Source organism: Hesperophylax consimilis, chromosome 6 (assembly GCF_061612785.1).
Source record: "Hesperophylax consimilis isolate HC1 chromosome 6, BYU_Hcon_1.0, whole genome shotgun sequence".
Lineage (NCBI taxonomy): Eukaryota > Metazoa > Arthropoda > Insecta > Trichoptera > Limnephilidae > Hesperophylax > Hesperophylax consimilis.
Window position 1 is genome coordinate 2,181,643 of NC_142841.1, and position 23,381 is coordinate 2,205,023.

At 33.9% G+C, this 23,381-nt stretch overlaps 1 protein-coding gene across 1 annotated transcript in view; it reads left to right on the top strand.

Annotated features, from left to right (window-relative positions):
• The window catches only part of Csgalnact (Chondroitin sulfate N-acetylgalactosaminyltransferase), a 315,839-nt gene that overhangs the window by 134,574 nt on the left and 157,884 nt on the right, over positions 1 to 23,381 (top strand). The window contains exon 4 of the mRNA XM_089632739.1: positions 22,160 to 22,311. Within this exon, the coding sequence (XP_089488865.1) occupies positions 22,160 to 22,311 (152 nt within the window). The remainder of the gene's footprint in view (positions 1 to 22,159; positions 22,312 to 23,381) is intronic.

Below are 23,381 nucleotides of genomic sequence, written 5' to 3' on the forward strand. Positions count from 1 at the left end.
CAGCACCACATAAATGAAGCCATAAAAATCCATAAACAAGTATTCTTGTGGGAGATTCCATGTAGGTACTTTTTTTTATACTCCGAAAGCGAGGACACAGATTTATACTCAGAACACCCCAATAAATAGAGTGACGCAATTGGCAACTCCATAAACCATCGACAATATATGCATTTCAGCAACTATCTTTTGGAATAAGTCACAATATAGTATAACTGCCTCCATTACCTTTTGAACTTACATGTACCTCAAATTTGTGTCTTCTCCGTAATATATCGGTGCATAGCCGTTTTATTGAGAACATGAAAAAAGAAATTTCTCGTCGTCAAAATTGACATGCTTTCATCGCGCACTCTCAAAATTTAATCCCACATAAACTGAAAACCATGGCAAATTGTTCGGCATAAAAAGGTACTCCCATACAATCCCGTTAGCGATAGACAGAGGAAACACGGAAGGGTTGGCGAAATCGCGACTCGGACTGGGCGCAGGGAACCGTGAAGCTATCCTGCCTGGAGATGAAATCATGACGCGAATAATGCAATCATGTACTATCTCCAGCTAACCGGAACTTTATCAGATTACTGATTCTATTCCGGCTTCCGATCAGCTGGAAAGCGGAAAGCTTGTTTTGATTCGTAGCTGAATAAATACCTACATATTTATTTAGACAAAAAAAGAATATTCGTCATGCGTACATTCACCTTTGTTTAGACAGCATACACAAAAGATATATTTTTTTTTGAAAATTTAATATGTATTTTAAATACATCACTTTATTTAAAATAATAATAATATTTGGATGAAATCACCTCAAGGGCGCTGTACAAATGTATAATGCATTTGTACAAAGTTTTATTACTAAATATATATGGAGATAATATACAATATCTGGTAGATGTGTTTATGTTAAGAATCAACAAGTATTTTCAGAGTCAAGAGTATCTCCTGCAGTACAGTATAAATTTTGTAAATTTATATATCTTTCTTGAGATGAAATTTTATTAATTTAAAAAATACAACTTTTCGCGCAAAACTTTCATAATCATACATATATACCGGTTTCATTGAAGTCGTAACTGCACCAGGGTCTTATTTATTTATTTATTTATTAATTTACGGACAGTATGTCCATTAAAACCATAATATTGACACGAATAAGAAAACATAGATGACAGTGAATGGAGAGTACATGAATGTGAAGGGCAAAGACAATGTTAAATAGAAAATGTACATATAGAAAATAACTACAAGTCAGAGCATCAATAACGATTAAGTTGTGAAAAATTACACACTACGTATCGCTTTTTGAAAGTCATTTAGACTTACACCAAAAAATTCAATGCTCTGACTTGAGTTTACAAGTCTTGACATTATGGACAAAAAAGAATGGTACCCATAGTTAGTTGAGTGGTGATTGAGGAACAACAATTCATTATTTCGGAGTCTACGGGAAGGGATGTTGAATTGAATGAGTTGTAACAGTTCAGGTGAGTCGGTTATACGGTTGATTATTTTAAATATGATGTTCTTGATGTTTTTGTTTTTGTCGAATCCGGTTGGCGTAGTGGTATTAATAAAATGTTTGTATTTAATATCCGATGTGAACGATCCTTTCTTCAAATTGAATAAGTAGCAGTAATATTTTAGAATCCACTTATTGTAATGATTATTATCTACTTAATTTATTTAAGTATTCTTATTTGATTTTGATTTGAGAGTATTTAATATTATTTTTCCGACTTTATGTCCGGGTTAAATCTTCCCCACAGGTAAAACTAAACCCTTCCACACACTTTTCCACAAATGATCATCTAGTCAATCCACATTATGCAAGTGCATTATATAAACATAATAAATACAAAATAATACAAAAACACAAATAATCAAATCACCAGAGATCAAAAGGGAAAATAATTCACCGACTCCAGATATTTTGATATCAGAGGGTTCGGCTCGGTAGAACTTCTAATTGGACCTATAAATCCTACTGATCCCCCAATATAAACATTTAAAAAATTATTATTATTTAAGTTTTACTTACCTGTTAGAATTTTCTTTTTTTATTTAATTACTGTTAATAATTATTCATCCTATCCCTTTTTCATTGTCATCATAGTCACCCTATGATTGTGGTTGATAAGCCAACATTAATACTTTGTAATACTTATTTTATCAGTAGAATGTTATTATTGCCAATTGTAAACGTACTACGCAACTGTAATTTGAATTTGAATATTTAAAAAAAAAAAATTTTTTCGATTTTTGTAATAATTTTGTATATTTATATTTTCGATATTATATTATGTTTAAACGTTTCCTTTTAAATTTAATAGAATTTTAAATCTGCACATTTGGAAATTTGAATTATCTAGTGAGATGAGCAGCTTATAATTTTATTTTAAAACACTATTATTCGAATAAATATTACAAGTTTAATCAAAAAGTTACCAGGTGAGTAATTATAAACTATATTCATCACGAAAAAATAACGTATTCAAATATATTTTAACGTAAAACAGTAAATTTTACACCGTAAACTTATTTTTGGTAATATAACAGTAAGCCGAAAAAATCCCGAAAGAATCCAGTTCGTTTCATTTCTGTCTCTGGAGATATTTGATATTCATTAAAGTGTGGAATGTGGGCAATTAAAGGGACGGTGTTGTTTATTTGGCGTGTGGGAGTTGCGGTGAATACCATTTAAGCTCCGTCTAGTACTTGTAGTGCCTTCCATCGCATAAGTCCGGCATTCCGCACAATTATTGTGGACCGAAGTATTGTCATTATGAGTCACTAACTTTGGCCAACTTCGTGCGGCTGGAGGGCTTAATAGGACTGCCACACTGAAGATATAATCCTGCTAGAGTGTGATGCAAGCCTCTCTGTGAGCCAGAACTAAGCTCGATTTTACCTCTCTTCTGGAGTAGGTAGTGTATATCATCGATGTGATGATGGAAGCCTCCCTTTTGACTTGAGACAGCGATAGACACGCTGTTATCACAAAATCTGTCGCTTAACACAAACAAAACTGAATATCTAAAATTTTGTCCAGTACAAGCTACACCTATAAACATAAATGTTAACTTTAATAACAATCATATCGAACCTTCCCAAACATGTTCACTGCTGGGACAACTAGATGCAAATCTAATCTGAAAAAGAACATGTGTCTAAAATTGTAGCAAAAATCAGTAACTTTTATTTTGTTCTAGGCACCCTTAAACATCGAGTCAGTAATCACCGCATACCTACTATGGATACGTATACTCAATGATAAAATACGGAATAGTTTTTTGGGGAAACTCAGTAAACGCCAAAGATGTTTTTATCATCCAAAAGAGGTGCCTACGATGTAGACCAATTTTTAAAAATCTCAAACTTCTGACAGTGACGGACTTATGGAGTATATTATAAAAAATAAAGAAACTCTGTTTTTTTTAAACTTTTTATATTAACATGTATTTGTTAGGTTTTGTAATATAATGTGTATTTGTTGGGTTATCTAGAAGAAATAGTATGCACCTATAAGCTATACCTTTTGTACTCTGTATTTTTGGGCAGTAATATTTATTGAATTTTAAGTTGAATAGGTTAACGTATAAATGTAATAAACCAAACTCACTCACTTTCCTACAATCGCAAGTCAAGTTGTATTATAGATATTGAATATATCGTGTTATTTCTATATATATAAGAAACATCAATAGTGTTTATTATTGATAACCGTTATGATAGGATGGACCAAGCTGTCGTAATATTGGCGCAGAAGGTAATTAAAAAATGAATCCGTAAATATGCGTTACAACGCGAAAATAAGACGCAAGGATTTTTTTTATTTTTTTTTTATTATCAATATAAAGTTTCTTTTACAGGTTTTTTTTTTCGATGTCTGTCTCACTAGGATAAACCTGTGTCGAGACAGACGTATTTGATACATTAAAAATGTTTACATATTTTTTGATACATTAAATATTTCACTACATTAAATGACATTGTGAAAAAGATAGAAAATAAAATAATAAATAATAATAATAAATGATACATTTGTTAATCAGCATCTAGTTGGAGTACATACTTATGTAGGGATTTTTATAAAAAAATTTATCATGGATCTGTCTTGGCTGATGATCCAAGATTTGATGTCTGTTTTATATTTAAGAAAAAAATCGTTCAGTCTAATGGCTAGTGGGAGAGCATTATATAGCCTTGTTGCAAAATATCTAAAGTTTCTCTGGCCAAAAGTTGTTTTAGCGAAAGGGATTTGTAAGAAATTATGTCCTTTTGTTCTAGTATCACGAGCAGTTTGGATATTGTCAAAAGTAGTTTTGTGTTTGAAGAGGTATGTTAGTATGTTTTTGGCATAAAGTTGCCTAATGTCCATAACACAGATTTTCCTAAAGATTTCATCCGAACTGCTTGTGATTGGTAGTTTGAGGATAATCTTTATTATAAGTTTCTGAGCTTTAGATATTGGATCAATGGCGGCAGCGTTTGCTCCTCCCCATGCTATGATACCATACTCTATTAAAGATTGACAAAGTGCATAGTAGATTGTTTTGAGCTGGCTTAGGTTGAGAAAGTTGCGAGTTTGTCTAAAAAAATAAATGAATTTTCTAAGTTTGTTTGCTGTAGAGGTTATATGTTCTTTCCACTTTAAATTGCTATCAAAAATAATACCTAAGTATTTAATTTTAGTTACCTGTTCTAAATAAGGGCAATCACATATTATCGGATTTGTCAGATTGAAGTAAAATCACGGATACAAGATTCTAAGCGGTTCTTTGGAGCGAGGCAGCACGGAAGGAAGACAGGATTTGCAATGGTGAGTGAGTGCACAACAAAGCGGGGACTAACAGAATGTCGGGTTCAATTTCCGTCGACAGCATTTATTTTTACTAGGAAGATTTCGAAAGATTTATTGCTTATAATAATTTTTCATCATTTGTTCATTATATAAAAACCTCGTCTTGTAAAAATTAACTGTTCTATCTATCTATCTATGTAAATGATTTTTGTTCAAAATTTTAAATTCCCGAAATTTCTTCACCGATTGTTTTGAAATTTTGATACAACGTTGCATTTGTTATAATATTATATAAATTATGTAGATGTAACCCGTGATAGGTAAACACTTTTTTTAAACAGCGCTATCTGTTGGACGTAAAAACAAAACGCGCTATTTTTTCTCTATCTGCACAGACAGACTACGCCAAAACAACGAGTGTTTTAAAAAAGTATGTTTTTATGTCAAAATATCAAAGCAATCAGTGTAGAACTTTCGGAGATTTAAGATTTTGAACAAAATAACATTTTCATTTATGTAGATAGATTATTTACTAAGTTAGTTTACACCCATTGAATTTTTATACATAAACTAATGTGTATACGGTTACATTTCATAGTTAATATAATTATATTTTCACAGTAAGCATATTATCTTCATTCTTTCAGGTATTTCATAATTCATTTTTAGTAATTTATTCACTCAGCAGTTTTGATACTGGTTTTATGAGACTCTGTCTCATATGCAGCAATCTGCTTTTATTTGAATTTCTGGTTTCTTAATTGGTATCTAAATTTTTACCAAAAACAATTTCATCCTTAAATTTCGGCATTTGGTTATTGTAACGTATCGTTGTTTTATAGGATAGAATACTGGGCCCTTAATCTCCAGTATTCTAACGAGGATAGGATCTGGTAATATATTGAATAGTCGTAGATTCTTATATACGGACGTTGTTTAATTCGGAATATAATAAACTGACAATACAAGTAACAAGTTGCCTAAAGGCCGTCTAGCGAGAGAATGAGCTCATCGCGACCCGGCACAGTAATCGGAGGCCGTTGGTAGCGTTTGGTTATGTTCGGTAGAACCCGAACCTGCCCGAACCTAAATCACCAAACACTACAGTTATTCATAATTTCATGTAAAAAACTAACACATTAAATTATAGCAGTCTGTTATTTATTAGAATCTAATTTAGGTCTACTCTCATTTGATTAATTTATGTATACTGTTCTTTCCTTTGTATACATCTCATAGCTCTATTTTGAATATTTTCTAGTTGCACCATCACAAGAATTCATTAGTGATGCAACGAAGGAATTTATGAGTGATTTTGCTCCATCATAGAAAAGGCATCTCCTGGTTGAATTTATCTGCCCTAAAGCATAAATCTGGGAAATTTTATCTGAGAAAAAATCTAACGATTGCTCGCTAAGAGACTCGTCGAATGAAAGTATATTTTGACATGAGACAGGTGTGAAAATTTCAAGAAATGGGTAGTTATTTAATTTGCCTAGCAAGCTTTTTGCTGTGTCAATGAAAGTTTAAACTCTGAACTTAAGTTAAACTTAATATCAAAGACGTTGTTAAACTCACAAGGGAATCAACTTGTATATACCTTCCAAAGTTCTCGATGTAGAACAGTTTTTGTAAGCAAACTAATGTACGAGTATGTACAATGTAGAGATATAGCTTACGGCAATTCGCGAAGTTGCAAGCCTGGAACGTTCATTGCCTGATTAAACCTTCGCTTCAAACGGAGGTAAACTAATTGGATCCTACAATGTGTCGAGATGCAGAGAAAGTATAAGCTAGTACAAATGTTGCAAATCGATACCAGTTCTCATGAGATAGTAGTTACCCAATATTAATGTTTTCTTATGTGGTGGTAAAGTTGTTTCGCTAATCAAATCAAAATTTATTTTTAATTGCAACAACAATATTATAACTATGTCAATTAAATACTGGCTTAAACCTAGATTACGCAGTTTGCAATACTTTCACAGAAATAGTAGACATGATCATTTGCACGGTAAAGTTACAAGAAGGCTATATTAACATGCCTCATAAAATATTTCTGTTAGTTTTTATGATACTTCTGAATGTATTGCGTTTTAACAAAGTTCCACTAAATAATTATACGTTTCACATATTTGTAAAAGCCCGCATGGGCGTATAATAGAATATAAATAATACTTTTTATGACTGGATTGTTCTTTTTATAACTGGATTGTTCTCACGTAAGTGAGATCGTCTGTAAAAATCCAGTATAAATAAATACCTTTCTTTAAATTTATTTAAATACTTGAAACGAAAATACTTGGTTTTAAGTCTGTTATATATATATATAAATAAAGTGACTTGAAACCAAGTAATTTCGTTTAGTTTATTTAAAATGTCTTTTCAGAATATGTTTGCTTCTTTTGAAAAAAAAAACATTAATTTACTTTGAATATGATCTGTCAATATAATTTTACAAGAACACAGAAGGTGCGTTCTTTTCAAACTTCCTAAAATATATATTCATGGATGAAACAAAGAAATTTCCCTATATACAAGCTACTCCGCTGCATAAATCCGCCCTTTTTTGTCAAAACTGTTTAAGATCCAACTTGACTGCGACAAGCTTTGAGAAAAAAATAGGACAGTGGACGATAAATATATAAAAGCCCCCTCGTGCTTAAGAGAGAGGGAAAAGCTTTTCCAATTACGTCCCCAACACATGAGCAGGAACTAAGGGATGAATTTACAAGCGTCTCTATTACAGGAATAGAGTAATAATACGTAACTCACTCTTTTTGCCTTCACCGGTCTTGGAACACGGCTAAAATTATATAGTTTTTGTAATTATCTGGTTTCACAACGGCAATTACGTAAATATCCTAATTATTACATTTTATTACACTTTTAAACAGTTTTCTTTCCGTGGTAAATTGGCGAATTGTGATAAAACTTGTACCAGTTTTTGTAGGTCTTTTGTGTAAAATATCATTTAAAGGGCGAAATCGGGCGGATGGGTACAAATAATTACAGAAAATAATTTAAAAAGTATTTAATTTACCACAAAATACTATATGCCAGTTGCTCTGAAGCAAGGGTATAAAAATGACACCGGCGCATATTGTACTATCTGAAGCAAGGGTATATTTTGATTTAATTTTTTTTTTAATTTCATTCTTCTGTTTATCCTTTTCTTCGTTCGTTTTTGGCCGTTCGTAATTATTAACTGGAGTCCACATTATCACCGAATCAGAGAACATCTTCAATAAATCACTAAATAAATTCAGAAGATTGTGATTGGGTCAGTTCAGATATGTACAAAAATACTAAAATAACTGAAAACATTATTATTCCTTGGTATAAGCCATAAGTATTGAATACAATATTCTTTGGGTCATTAATATTAGTAAAGAAATAAAAATAGGTTTAAAAAGGGTGTTAATGTCATCAATCACACGTTAAATTATGTACTTGACATAATTTAACGTGTGATTCCTGACATTATTTGGAACAAAAAGCGCAAATAAAATTTTGGAATCTGGGCACTTTTCAAGCTGATTGCGAAGGAATTCAAGAAAGAGAGAGGTTAGCAAGCATCTTAAGAAGGAATTCAATGAAGAGAGAGGTTTGCAATCTGCTTGCGAATGAATTCAAGGGAGAGAGGTTTGCAAGCTGCTTCCGAAGGAATTCAAGGAAGAGTGAGGTTTGTAAGCTGCTTGAGAATGAATTTGTAAAGAAATATGACTTGAAAATAAATAAATATCATTTTAAAAGGTCTAGTACACTTTCACAAAATTTGGGTAAAGGCATATCATTTTAAAGAGGACACGTTTGAATGAATTTTCGCGCACCAGAAAAATGTTTGAAAAATCCGACCGCAGCCCCTGAAAGATACTAGGTGCGTAGGGAAGTTTATCAATTTCTATATTTAAATTAAATTCGATAAACAATTAAGTTAAACTAAATTCCTAAAAATTTAAATCATTGCAGAACTTAATAATAACCATATTAAATTTGATCCATTTTAAGTAAAATAACACAATAACGATAAGCACCGATGCAATGTGGGCATGCTTAATCTGTTCTACAGGTATTTTAATGAAGCCTGCTCTATGGAGCTAGCAGCATTCATTACAGATGCACCTGTGCACGAGCTTGAAACTCGACGTATTCGAGCGGAATATACGTTCATAGTTGAAATTGGCTTCATAAGAACGGACTGTTTCTTCGACTCATTTTTGTGTAAGACGGCTCGTGTGTGGAACGAGCTACCGGCATCTGTTTTTCCTCCTTTATGTTATCCGGGCCACTTTATCTGACTTTTATTAATATAAAGCATTCCTACAGCCTCTACCTTAACCCGCCTCACAGTGCTGTCCAACCGGGTGGTGCCATAGCTCTCCTCCCTTTACATTGTACAGACAAAAGCGCTCTTGTGAGGTGTCACATAAAAATATAAATAAATGAGCTTTTAATAAAAGTCAACCGCGACTGGGATCCACACTAAGAAAAATAACTTATCAGAACCGTTAAAAAATCTCCCGAGTAAAAATATATGCCGCCAACGGGAATAGAACCTCCACCTTCTGATTGCCAGTCAGGAGCTCTGAAACACTAAGCTACGTCGGCTTATTTCTAACCCGCCAAACAATTCGATATGTACTAGTATTTCAATAAATTGATTATTATATTTTTTCACCTGTAAACAAACAACTTTATTTTTGTAAGAAAGGCTTTTTTAGTGCTGAATATTCCACTAGATGGCGTCGAAACATATTATATCTACATTTGTTGGTGAATGTGATTACTATTAATTTCGACTCCTGCTTGCCTACAGGGCGTATTTATTTATACACGTGGCAGGTGTTTCGCCATCCCAGGGTATTGAAATACGAAAATCAGTTCATTTTTTAAAAATTGTTCTTACCCCCTAACTAATAAACATGTTTTAAACTTTACACAACTGACAAACGACAAATTACACTATATTGATGGTTGTTAACTTATTACGACAACAGCTAAAAAAAATTATAAAATGTTTTAAAATTATGCCAAAATTTGAATTTTGGTCGTTTTGAGTTGTAGTTACATTGCAGCTCTTTTTGAATGCCCAATCACATTGAAGGGTTTATCTACCATCAAAGCTCACGCCCACTTGAGTGTGAATTTGTCCCTCGCATTTGCACTTTGACCCTTCATTTGATACAAGAAAAGGCCTCATTTGTGCCTATGTCAATCCCAAAATGTTTCTAATGCGTTTTTATACAGAACAAATAAACCCAAACTATTGTGAAAATGATCAATATGAGTGGTTTGGTTTTTTAATATTACTCTGCCATTTTTCGTTTTTCCCTGGCAAATGATAAACTGTAAGGCTTACTATTCAATTTGATAATTTGATTAGAGATTTGATTTTTTTTCTGTTTTGATTAATGATCACTTCAGGCGGTAATGCTTTTATATAATTATTCTTTATTTCACTTTTTTCTTTGAATATATAATTAGGTACTTGGAAATAAAGTAATAGTTTTTATACTACCTACACTCAGGCAGTGCCTTAGTGGGTTTTCATTTCTTGTTTATGCTATTTTTTATTATATACTATTTGTTATTATGTATTATATGTGTAAAGAAATGAGAAAAAAATAAAGTAAATAAATTATATTGATACATATATATATTTTTGACCATATGATAATGTCTATGGTCGATGGTTTATATAAAATTATCCAAAACAACCTGTATTGCCCGGGCTTTATTCTACTTTAACCACGAAGTATGGACATAATTTTTTGTAGCCTCACAGGTTCCTACATAAGAAGGTACTTTTTAAAATAAATTCATACCAAATCGTTTCAAAACTTTATCTAAATCAAATTAAAGGTTTTTAATAACAAAATTACATGAATATATAATTAACTTTTTTTAAATCTAGAAACATGCAAAATGAAAAATTATGGCACTTTTAGGTAATTTCGACTATATCTTGGTTTTAAACTGTTACAGGAATCAAAACTTATTAAACGATATCTAAAATATCGGATTCTCTCATTTTTTCTATGTTTGTAGTAAAAAATTAAGTAAAAATATGCGTAGAGTTTTTGACAAAACTTTTCACGTTTGTTTTGTAATTCTATTATTTAGAAATAGACATGTTTTTTTTTTCAAATTCATACATCGGAAAGATAATTTTATCTTTTTTTGAAAACAATATTTGTTTCTACGGAAAATTAAAAAAAATTAAGTCATATATAGCGCATTTGAAATACACAGAAAACATTGCAAACTTAGCAAATGCGATAATCAAATACTGAGCGTGTTTAGGAAAAGAAGGCAAACTTTATGCTGGGCGGAACTACAGTAGAAGGTTTTGATCTGAATTCATCTTCCTAAATGTGAGTCTTCCCTCGATATAAGACATACTTAAAGGTTGGGGATGGGAAAAGAGGATGGGTCAGTTTTCAAAATCTCATGTAAAAATTGAATTTCCTCTTGTTTTGAAGTTTAATTGTGCAAAACTTCATCAAAATCAGAATAAAACAGTAGATTTGCATCAAAAACGAATTTATTTATAGACACTTTTCTTGTATTTAGAGAAATAATTATGTTTCTAAATGGAATATAAATATTTCAGATTAATATCAACAGTAATAATAATAAAAATTTAGACGTATTCGATCTGTCAAAGAATTTATAAATATATATAAAAATGCAAAAATCTGTCATTTTAAATACACGTAGGATTACGAAAGATTTTTAAAATATTTATGTTGAGGGATCAGTAGGATTTATGAGCCCTGTTAGGAGTTCTACCGAGCCGAACACTCTGATATGAAAATATCTGGAGTCGGTAAATTATTTTACCATTTGATCTCTAGATAGTTGACGTGTTGTTCTTGTATTGTTTTTTTTATTTATTATGCTTATATAATTCACTTGCATAATGTGGATTGACAAGATGATCATTTGTGGAAAATTCTGTGAAAGGTTTTAGTTTTTCCTGTGGGGAAGATTTAACCCGGACAAAAAGTCTGAAAATAAAATAATAACAGGAAATAGTTCATAAAAATTAAGATTGTCGAACCAAAATTCTAAAATTCTTTTAAAAACAATACTTGTTATGAAAAAGAGATCTCCTTTTGTAAATGAGTAAACTGTCTTTTGGGTGGTTATTTTTTTGACATATATATAGGCGCAGATATAAATAAATAACCCCTGGGCTAGTAAAATGTGCACAGTTGCACATTCGTAGTGTCACCTACCTTGAATCTAGTAGCACTAATTGATGCTGAATCGCTTCCGGGCGAGCATGTATCCGGTGCTCGTCTTAGATTCACTGTGACATTACAGTGAATATCACCTCCCCTTTCATCCACCCCTTTACACAGCCCAGATGAAAGCCTCCCTAACAAGTTTCTTCATGGCGAAGAAAACCTCGGCAAAATCGGAGAATCAATTCATTTTCAACAATAAAGATACAAACGCAACAAATTTTAGTTGTGAACATTCTTAACTTCGGTTACTCAGAGTGCGAAGCTTAAAATTACTCATACATACAAATTATATATCGGTTTTTATAACAAATTCAATTTTTGTAATAAAATGATTTTCAGGTGAAGATTTTAAATTTTTACTCTCTCAACGATTTATTTCTACTACTTATCAATAAATATGGTAGGTATAAATAAAGACAGTGTTAAAGGAAAAGGTACAAACATTCAGACACAAACGCAATAACAAATAAGAAATATGTATTTTTGGTACCTCTAGCTATTAAATTTAGGCTTTCGTCAAAAAATAATGCCTCCGAACAAGCACATTAATTATTCACCAAAATATATCACCAAATCCAAAAGGTTGACTCTCATAAATAACATTTTTACTAAAATGCCAGTCACACAAAGAGCCGTTCTAGGTGTCTCTTTGCGAGACAAAAAGACTAATGAATGGATTAGAAGCAAGACAAAGGTAGCCCATTACTGTTACAACCTGCACACTGCAAATGAACATACACATTACACATGCCGGGCTGTAGAGACTAACCGATTATAAAGGGTGTTCAAATATCATCCAACGTCGTCAAAAAGATTATATAGATATCGACCGTGTATGAGACATATTTGAGATAACTCTTCATGATATTATGATTATAAGATAAAGGGCGAAACACTATCACGTGTAAATTCCGTAAAGGATCTCGGTGTCGTCTTTGATCCCGAACTGAAATTCTCTGGCCATATATCGCATCTCACTCAGTCTTGCTACAAACTTCTTGGGTTCGTCATTAGGACCTGCAAGCAGTTCAATAACCAAGATGCTATGTTAGCATTGTTCGATGGCATACTGAGAAGTAAGCTGGAGTATGCGAGCGATGTTTGGGCACCGTACCACCAGAAGTACATTGAAATTATAGAGCAAATCCAGAAGAAATTCCTCAGGTATGTCTATATGCGGACGCATGGAACCTATCCTAGGTTCATGCACCATATCGACTTACTTGAGGAAAGTAATTCTGTGAGTCTGGAAACTAGGCGGAAAGCAAGTCTAGCCATTATATCTTTCAAAATTTGGAACAATTTTATTGATAGCCCATCCCTCTTGGGATGCTATGATTTATATGTACCAGACCACTACAGCCGAAGTCTATACCATGACTTATTCAGAGTACCAAAAGTCAAAACCGACGTCCTGGCAAAGCATAGCATGACGAGGGGAGTGGTGCTGTTGAACGAACTAGCAAAGAATTTTGATGTAAGTGACTATTCTCTAAAAAAATATTGAAGAGTCACTTACCCAAATGCTGATATGATGTAAATTTGTACTGTTAAATTATACTGTAACTGGAATGAATGTTCTGTTGTACAATAAAAAATAATTTAAAAAAAAATGATGCTGTGCAAAAAAGGGCTGTCCGTCTGATTGATAATCCGTGGTTAACATACCGACTGCCATCTGTAATGTAAAGACCCATTGTAGGCATCCTGAATCTACTCTAATGGTTTTTCAACGGGGCCTGCTCAAACCAATACTCCTCTGTGCACCGATCATGAGCGGAAAATCCGTTCCAGTTGATAAGAACGGATCGTTTATCCAACTTATTTTTCAAGTCGGCTCACATGTTGATCGCTTCGTGTAGCCCCTAACCTAGCCTTATAACCCTTCCCAAACGGTACATATACAATGTTTTCCAATAAGAGGTATTTCGTTAATAGAAAAAAATAACATAAGTCAAATGACCACAACGACCACGCCTACAGGACCATATCCTTTTAATGAAATTTTCCATAACCAAATAGCAAAGTGGCTACCTTATGTCCTCGATAGCCTCGCGAATTACATCTTTGAGGTCTTGAATCGACGCTGGGCTGTTGGCGTAGACCTTTTTTTTACGTAGCTTTAAAGGAAGAAGTCGCAAGGTGTTAAATCACAATATCTCAGTGGCCAATTGTGATCACCTCTTCGAGAGATAACACGGTCCGGAAACTTTTCCCGTAAAAGATCAATTGTTTTGTTGCTTGTGTGGCACGTAGCGCCGTTTTGTTGAAAGTAAACGTTTTCCAGATCAATACCATCCAATTCCGGCCATAAAAAATCATTAATCATCTCTCGATAGATCTTTGAATATCAAAATAACACCTCTTATTGGAAAACCCTGTAGTTGGTTACACGTGGGCATTTTTATGAGGTGTAACATAAAACTTAAAATACTTAAAAAGAAGAATATGAGAGGAGAGGAAAATGTCCAATTAACCGTAACTTATTCCAACCTGGCCGAGTTTTATCACAAATTTTGTTTCTTAAAAATCATAAATACTCGTATAATAGCATTTTCCAAATCTCATGTTTGAAATTCTATTCCAATTTGGGAGGCGGGTTTGAGTACCGCCGCCCCGGAAACCATTTATTGGATAAAAAACAACTCTGCCTTAGTGTTTCGCTACGTTTAGTGATGTATCAGGGGTGCCTGGTTCATCGGGTGAGGTGTATTCAGGATGCACCTGCCCATCAGTTGGATGGCGTGTCAGATCGGGAGATGCTGGTTTGGGGCGACCCTTTGACTTCTCCAACTGGTCTCTCGACCCATCGCCTAGTGGCGCAGCGGAAGAATTCATACGTCCGCCACTCCTGGACACATTGATCCCTAGATTCCTACCCACCTCTCATACCTTTTTCTTTCCCAGAATCTTCTCCCCTTCCTTTCCTTAAAAAAGACCCTCCACACAGCATCCCCGAATATGACATAGGCCCTCAGGAAAATAAATTTTCTCAGGACCTCCTGTGTGGTATTAATGTGAAAAAAAAATATTTAACATAAAGATTCCACATAAAATACACTTATTAAAAACTGACGAAACAAATGCAAGAAAAATTTTGGAGAGAATATTTTTGCTAACCATGGTAACTTTGGTATGCACTTTGTGTGTATGGACCGTCGATTTCAGAAATTATCATTTGGGACGTTTATAAAGCCACATTTTTTCTTCTTGTTTAACTTTCCTATTGCTCTCAACCTATGGCATCCCTAATTAGGGCACATTTTGAGAAGCTTGGGGAGGGAAAGAAGGTGAGGACGAGGAAGGTGGGGTACTATCTGGCTATTCAGTTTTAGTCAAAAACACGGCTAAATTCGTTTCAAGCAAAGTTTCGATTCTGAATGATGGTTTTCACCAGGGTGACACTGAAAGTATCTACCCGTATTGAATGTGCAGCAATAATAATATTTATTTTTTTTAATTAATAAATTGTAAAATAAAACACTTTAATAATCAAATCAAATTTACAAACGCACGCCGGGATTTGAATACTTGACCCCGGATTCATCTTCGGGGATCGTAACCACGCAACCAAGGAGGCAGTCGAAATTGCGATTATTTGGAATTTTGAACGAGTATCTTTCTAATACTTTAAAGAAAAACACATATTATTTGTTTTCCAATAATGAACTATTTACTAGCCATGGGTTTTTTGGTCACTTCGATGTAGCTATTTATTTTTTTGGTCACTTTAGCAAACAAAGCTGAAAGTGGCGCGTGCTAGATATTTGATACATCAATATTTATTTAATGTCCGACCATTTTTTATTCAGCAAAAAGACAGACTAGAAATATATATCAATGCCTCCGGTCTCCTTCCCGGCACAATGGCCGCCATCTTGGAGGTAATAAATAAGGATAGTTCGCCAACTTAATGCGGTTAATGACTACAACCGGGGATTTAACAACGCTGCAACAATTAATGGCGACTACCTACCCAACAACTACCCTCCAGTAAAACATTGTTGTTCCTACTTCGTGAAATAACTTCTGAAATTCCTGAAATAGCGCCACCGCTGTTTGTGACAGCAATTGAAACTATCTCATATTGGAATAATTTGCCTGACACAAATATAATGTTTTATCTATCTTGGATGATTTATCAATGGACACAGGAGAAAATGTAAAATTTTGTCACCAAATACTAATGATCGATTATTTCACAAGTTGTTGCAAAAAAAAGAGTTCGGTTTCAGAGTTCCCAACTTAATTATACTATGGTAACCGGAAATTTTGCAAAAATGAGGTAAAATTCTAAAAAGTGATGAAAAAAAACTAGGTTAAGCAGGTTAGATTTATAGGCCAGATTTTTTTCACAACTTTTAACGACTTTACGAGTACATCAGTTTCCAAAGTGTGCTGAATTTCCACTGTCCTGAGTTGACATGGAACCTTATATAATGTACAGTTTTTTGCTTTTTTGCTGGATGTAAATAGATATCCACTAAATATTACTCGTTTTGACAAATTTAAAAAGAACAAGTTATCCTTAAGTTAAATAAACCGTACCTCCTAAATTAACCATTACTTAAGTTTGAAACTAAAATGATTAACATTTATTTTACAAAATACCTGAATACACAAATTTGTTTGAAACCACTTTTTAATAAATAACTGAGTACCATTACTAATGATATTACATTTATAAGAAGATTAGTGGCAAGAGTAGAAATGATATTTTTTTTGAAGGACTGTAGAATTTAGGACTGGAAAATATTAATCAAATTACCTAGCTTACAATGCTTACAAAAGTATTTGCATTTTATATTTAGACGTTCATCACCCTCCTCTGTCTTGTTCAGGGTAGATCAGTGCAAAACGAACTCTAAGAAGAATTCTTGCCTGAACAGACTATGCAATAATTACAATAGCGTATTATCCAAGGTGGATGTTTGCAGTTACAAACTTACTGAATACAGGATGTCCATAAAAGAATATTCCTTTGGTGGTTTATGAATAATGTTATGTCTCTATTGTTTATATTGCTATTATGTTTTGATTTATATCTACAACCACTCTCCATGGCTATAAATATATTGTTTTCTAAATTTTTCGTTTTATATAATCTTTTCTTTTGTTTAAATTTTTGATTTCATATTCCTTTCTCACAAATTTAAATTACTTAGTTATTCCTTATTATACTGTTTCAGTTGAAGTAAAGTCACAAGGAAGAAATATATAATACTTATGTACAAACTTAAATAAATGTAGACTGTCAATTTCCCGAAAATTTAGTCAAAAAATTAAAATTTATGTATTTAGTTATTAACAATATCGCGGACTGTGAAGGTGAAAATTTTCTGACTCTACGGAAATGACTGTCTGTAAGCATTATTAAATCATGTGGTAGTTCATTCTAGGCTTTAGGTCCTGACACTACGAAAGCACGCTCTCCAAATTTAGTATTTTGTGTGCGTTTTGGTTCCAACCTTCCGATAGCTGATGACTATTTATTATGAATTGGTATTTTCCGGAATACACATTTCCGATAAGTTAGTCGAAGCCATTCCGTTAAGTCATTTAAATAATATCCAGCAGAGCTTGAACTGGATTCTTTCAGGACATTTGAGCCAGTGGAGTTATTTGAGATGCTCTGAAATATGGAAATGCTTAGATATGCCGGTAGTAAGTCTTGATATCTGGTGAGACTATATTTCAATGATATAGACGTGAAACAATATAAGAATTAACTAACAATTAAGTCGCCTCTGTTGGCAGGTTTTTCCTCACTGCTTTGATTTGCCATTATTAAAAGAACCCCGTTACAGCTCTGTTCACTGAGTTGTAAGGGAAAAATCAGCGTCTAAATTGACACCCGATAATTTGATACACGTTTTCGGAGTGATGTCACTTCCTGTAATGGTTATTCTGACATCTGCTTGTTGCCGTTCATAGAAACTCAGCCTTTGACGGGTCCAGCTTCAATCTGTCTGAGGTCATCCGGTGAGTAATTGCTTCTAGACACTCAGTTATGTGAGTTTTCAGACTGTCTATTTCTTCTGGCAAGCATTAAAAATAAACTTGCTGGTCATTAAAGTAGCAGTGAGATAGAATACCAAATGATCAAATTATTTTAGCGACATCATTTGTAAAGAGGATGAAGAGTAGTGGGCCCAATATTTTACTCAATTCAATAATCAGAACTTTCCGAACGAATAAATACTGTGTATTATTTTTGAGCCTGCATCCTGTCATCCTGTGAGGTAACCACAGGGTGTCTGTATGATTTTTCCTCCCCTACCTCCTCTACCTTATTATTTAGAGATTTAACATTCAAATATCCTTCACCTAATTGTCGGCTCTTAAAGTTGGCGTGTCGTTGTACTCGTGTATTAATTGCATTATATTCCCTCTCAGGATTCGAGGGAATTTGTGTTGAAACATTTATCTGTTGTGGTATTGGCGATGTCGAAACTATTTCAACGCATCGTTCCTTCCCGATACACACAATAATTATTTAAAATAATTATTATTTTCTTACAAAACATTAAACCAACCGACCCCCTAAGAAAATAATTAATTAATTATAATATTTACCGGGTCGGTAAAATATTATTGTGATCGCTCTATGTTACCGTAGGCAACACAGAACGACCCTACCGCGCACCGCTGGGGACTTCTTAGTTTGACGCCGACGGGGACGACGTCATTTTGATTTAGTCGAAAGGAGTTTGGAATTTAAAAATAAGTAATTGTGACTTAAATAGTGTATTTAATTGAAAAATTAATTGCAAGGCCGATCGAGTTATGATAGTGCTAGTTTTATATTTAAAAGTTTGGGAGATCATAAAATATGTTATTTCAAATTTAATAATGGCGGCCACACGACATTGGCGACATCCGTTATCATCCGCGATAGAGGATGATTAGTACACTGTCACATGCTTTATCCTCAACTTAAAGCCATTATTTATCAATACTTGAGTCTTTTTATCATTACCTACCACGTGGAGATCATGGAGCCTACACATTAATACAGCCATCCCAGGAGATGGATGACCCTAGAAGACCTGACCTCAGGGAGGAAGTCGGAGGCTTTACCGGCCAGCAAACCTCCGGCCTGTTCTCAAGAATACTGACTCGTTGCGTCCATAAAATTAGTTCAGGGTAGAATCAGGTTTAACATTAATGGTCCATACGTATGTCTTGTATATTCTCTACATGTTTTACATTTCAATATATGATATGCTTTAGTTACAAATCCACTATTTTATTTCTCATGTATATTATACCATACGAAAAAGCAGTCCTTACGATTAACGATCTTGCGAGAGAAAAAGAATGTATGTTCCACCCTGAGCTCATATTGTATTTGGTTCCATGTTTGGCGGTAGATTCTGGAAGAATCCACCTGGCGCTCTATTTTTCAATAGTGAATTGACCCAATTACTCTCAGCCTTCCTAAAGTAACTTTTGTTAATATTGCCATCTAAAATATCAAAATCCATATCAGCTTTTTTCCATAGAGTCCTCCACGACTGCCACGGAATTCATTTTTACGGGTAGTGGTATTATCGCGTCCAAGGTTATACACTTTATCTTTGCAGCTATGAAAGGGTCCGAAAAAAAACACTTTTAGTATTAAGTCTGAGTAATGTGGCTCGGTCGTATTTAACATTGTTTACAGCCATTATAGGTTTTTTTATTTATTAAATAATTGATCAATTTACAGATTATAATAATGTATGTTAATTAAGATAATCCATAAAATTAGTTTTCACTACTTTTGTTATATTAATTTTTTTCTTCTATAGAAGCTGGCGCTTGTGTTTAAAAGAGTGTTGAACATCAGGATGAAGAATATTTAATGTTTTTAATTATGATTCAAGGAAATCTGATAAGAAAGTTCAAAGAATACCCCTTTTAAATCACTCACTTTGCTAACTCGACAATGTTCGCTGTCAACATGCATACTTGGCGAGCGCCTGCGATCGATGGCTGATGATTTTACGTTAACATTTTAAAATAACGTTGCAGATTGAATTTAAATGTTTGACAATGTATATAAAAACTTAAATTTAGCCCGTAACAGCTACACTTAATTATTTTATTTTTATCCACCTAACCTGAAAAATAACGCCATTATTTCATTCTATTTTTACACTGAAAAAGTTGAAAACTTCACAAGATTTTCAGAAAAAGTTTGGAGCGCTTTTGCAAAAAGCCGCCGGCTGCCCAAGAAAGTGCCTTTATAGATTGAAAAGATATTTCCAGTAAACCGCTCTGTTCTCCCTGTAATTCCTCTAATTACCCCTTCTACTTTGTTGACCTCCTGCTCCAATACCTAAATATTTATGTATATCTGTCAGTATTCTGTCAGTTATTCTGTGTGCAATGTCAGCGCCCTTTGTACTAATCAATAAATCATCGATGAACTGTCGACGCCGCTTCAATTAGAACCTCCCTCTCCGCCTTCAATAAAGTGGATACAGTCCTATCAAATAATAATACATTATTGTTAAGGAACTAGCCTCTCTCGTCCTGCGTTAGTGCTCTGAGCAGTCAGCAGTAAGCAGTGAGCAGTGAGCAGTGAGCCGTGAGCCGTGAGCCGTGAGCAGGCTGACAAAATTGGGAAAGTTTGTCAGCCTGCTTAAGTTTAAGGAACGGTATTAGATTGTGATAGTCGTTCCGCAGCCGAGCTGTTGAACTCAAGAATTAATCGTAAAAGCGACCCGTTCGCGTGTAAAAATATTGTCAACCGTGATGTTAATGTTAGGCCCGTTTAGCATTTGTCCCGACTATGCGTCGATGCCAAAGAGATCAATAACGCCTGTTTGTCGGAGCAATTTTATTGAAATACCGGTAGAGCAAAGACAGCGATTCTCGCCCCTTTACTCTAATGATTACAATTCATTTGTTGATCATAGAATCTATCAAAAGAAACACCCTTTTCTGCACAGAATCTGTTAGCTGTCGCACGGAGAAAATTCAATAATGGATTTTTTTATCAAGATACTGTTCAAAATGTGACTGCATGACTGTTGGTACATAGCATCGTTATACCTATATATCTTTCCTTTTGATTTTTTTGATGAATATTATTGTTGCCCAACTGCCCATTTTCCTAACTGTCAAATGCCGACTTAGTGTAAGTTCAGTTCAGTTGAAAAAATCATCCTGTCAACACCTAAGCTGTGTCTGATTACGGAGCCCCCTTGTTCGACCGTGTCGAAACATGTAAATTTTGGTGAAAATTAGTGCATTGTGTTTGACCAGTGCAAGAGAGGGAGGAGTAGGAAGGTAAGTCGGCATATCCGAAATTCCAATCCTCTTGTATTCCGCGGTGCGACGGTGCCTGAATCCGTCCCCAACAATGACCATTTCCTAGTAAAATATTAGTCATTTACAAAATGAACACGTGTTGACGCAGGTGGCCTTGTCCGAATAAATAAATTGGAAGAGATGCGAAAATATTATTATTTTTATGAACACATGTTCCGTCTTCCTCACAACATATTCGTGCGTTACTGATAGTTGGTTATGAATTTTGTCAATTCTTTTATTATAGGCCTCCAGTCCCGTTTAAATAGGAAAACTAATATTCTGACCAGTTTTTTAATAAATTAACAATATTTCATGTCAGTAAGTTTTCTCCGTGCGCTCTGTCTTTTAAAAACGTAATTCGTCACTAACTGTTTCTCATATCTTTAACCACTATGATTTGCTGTTTTTCTCTATAAGTGTAACCTGTATTGTATATGTTTTTTTGTGACCAATAACATTATCGTGATTAACTTTTGGGATATTCCAAACTTCCAATTCAATTATTCCAAGCTTCCTCCTTCATCAGGTCTGCCCCAATGATAGACATTATAACGCTGTCCAAAACGTTGCATATGAGAGGAAGAAGGGCACTAATGAGCCAAAAAAATAATCACGATAACGACCTGTATTGTTCCAGAAGAGGTAAGCGCGAAATGCTTCTCATTTGCTCCCGGTCTCTCTCTTGTCTGTTATTATTAACTGCTATCTGCTATATTTATCTTCTGTATGTTACTACAAGACAGAAGCCAATATCTGCCAGTTGTATCTCCAACTATGCTCTGTATTATTCCAGGCGAGGGAGGCGCGTGATGGCGCGCGCGCTAGGCTCGCGGCTCTTGGCGCGCGCGCTGCTCCTCATCTGCTCGCTGTCTCTCTTGTCCCTGTTGCTGCTGAGTCATTGCGGACTAGATCCTGCCACACCACCATCAGATGAACTTGACGACAGTAAGTTTTACTATATATTTTAAATGATACAATCACCTTTACGACAAGAGATTGTCCATAGTGTTCACTTCAATCTGTGATATTGTACCCCTGGTGCTCTTTCTTTTAATGGCCCAACTAATGTATCATATTTGCCTAAATGATTTATCATACTATATATTTCTTACTAACCTCTCTACAATTACTCCCACAATAGTGTTTTAATAAACAACCAAAGTGTTGTTTTTAATAAAAAAAGTTGTATTGACCGATCAATATAATATTTCCCGGCCGGATGCTTAAAAACATTTAGAGTTCATATAATGGGAGCAAAGAAAGTGAATGCGTAAACTCAAAATACGTAATTAAAAGCAGAACTTAAAATAGAAAACATGCCATTCAGTTATTTTAAAGGTAAATACTTTCTTAGTAGCATGGCTTAAAACAAACTTAAATAAAAACTCTAAAGTTTCTATTGTCAAAAGTTATCTTTCAACGTTGCGATAGTGTTTCATTACCTACAGGCTTTAAATCTGTTATAATTTCTGAATTCATAGAAACATTTAATTATTGAAAAGCATAGTAAAGTCATTTAATAGCAGAAATTTTATGAAAGAAAGTTTGTCTGTTTTAATGTTCATGAATTTCTAATTTTCTGGATTTTCTATAAGATAACATATAAGACAGGAACCAAACAACTACCTTGCCGAATACCATTATTATTTTCGGCATTCTATTTTACACAAAGTTTGGTGTTCAAATTAGGGGTTCGTTTATTAGGTTTCAAGATGTCAACATTTTACCTATTTCTCGTTTATATACTTTGCAACATACCCTAATGATTAGCGTTATAGAAAGTAGCATGCATGCGAAATATATCAGACAATGCACGCTTACATTTTGCGTGTAATGTAATTGCTTTATGTAAAGTAGCAGATATTTATCATTTCTCTTTGTGGTCTTATTTCTATATATGTAAGCATGACGTCAGCAGTGTCGAAATACAGTCATTAGGGGTGGAAGGGATAGAATCCCAAACAAGTTTAACTCCCAATTCCGATTACTGTTGGATATTACTTCAAGGGAAAACC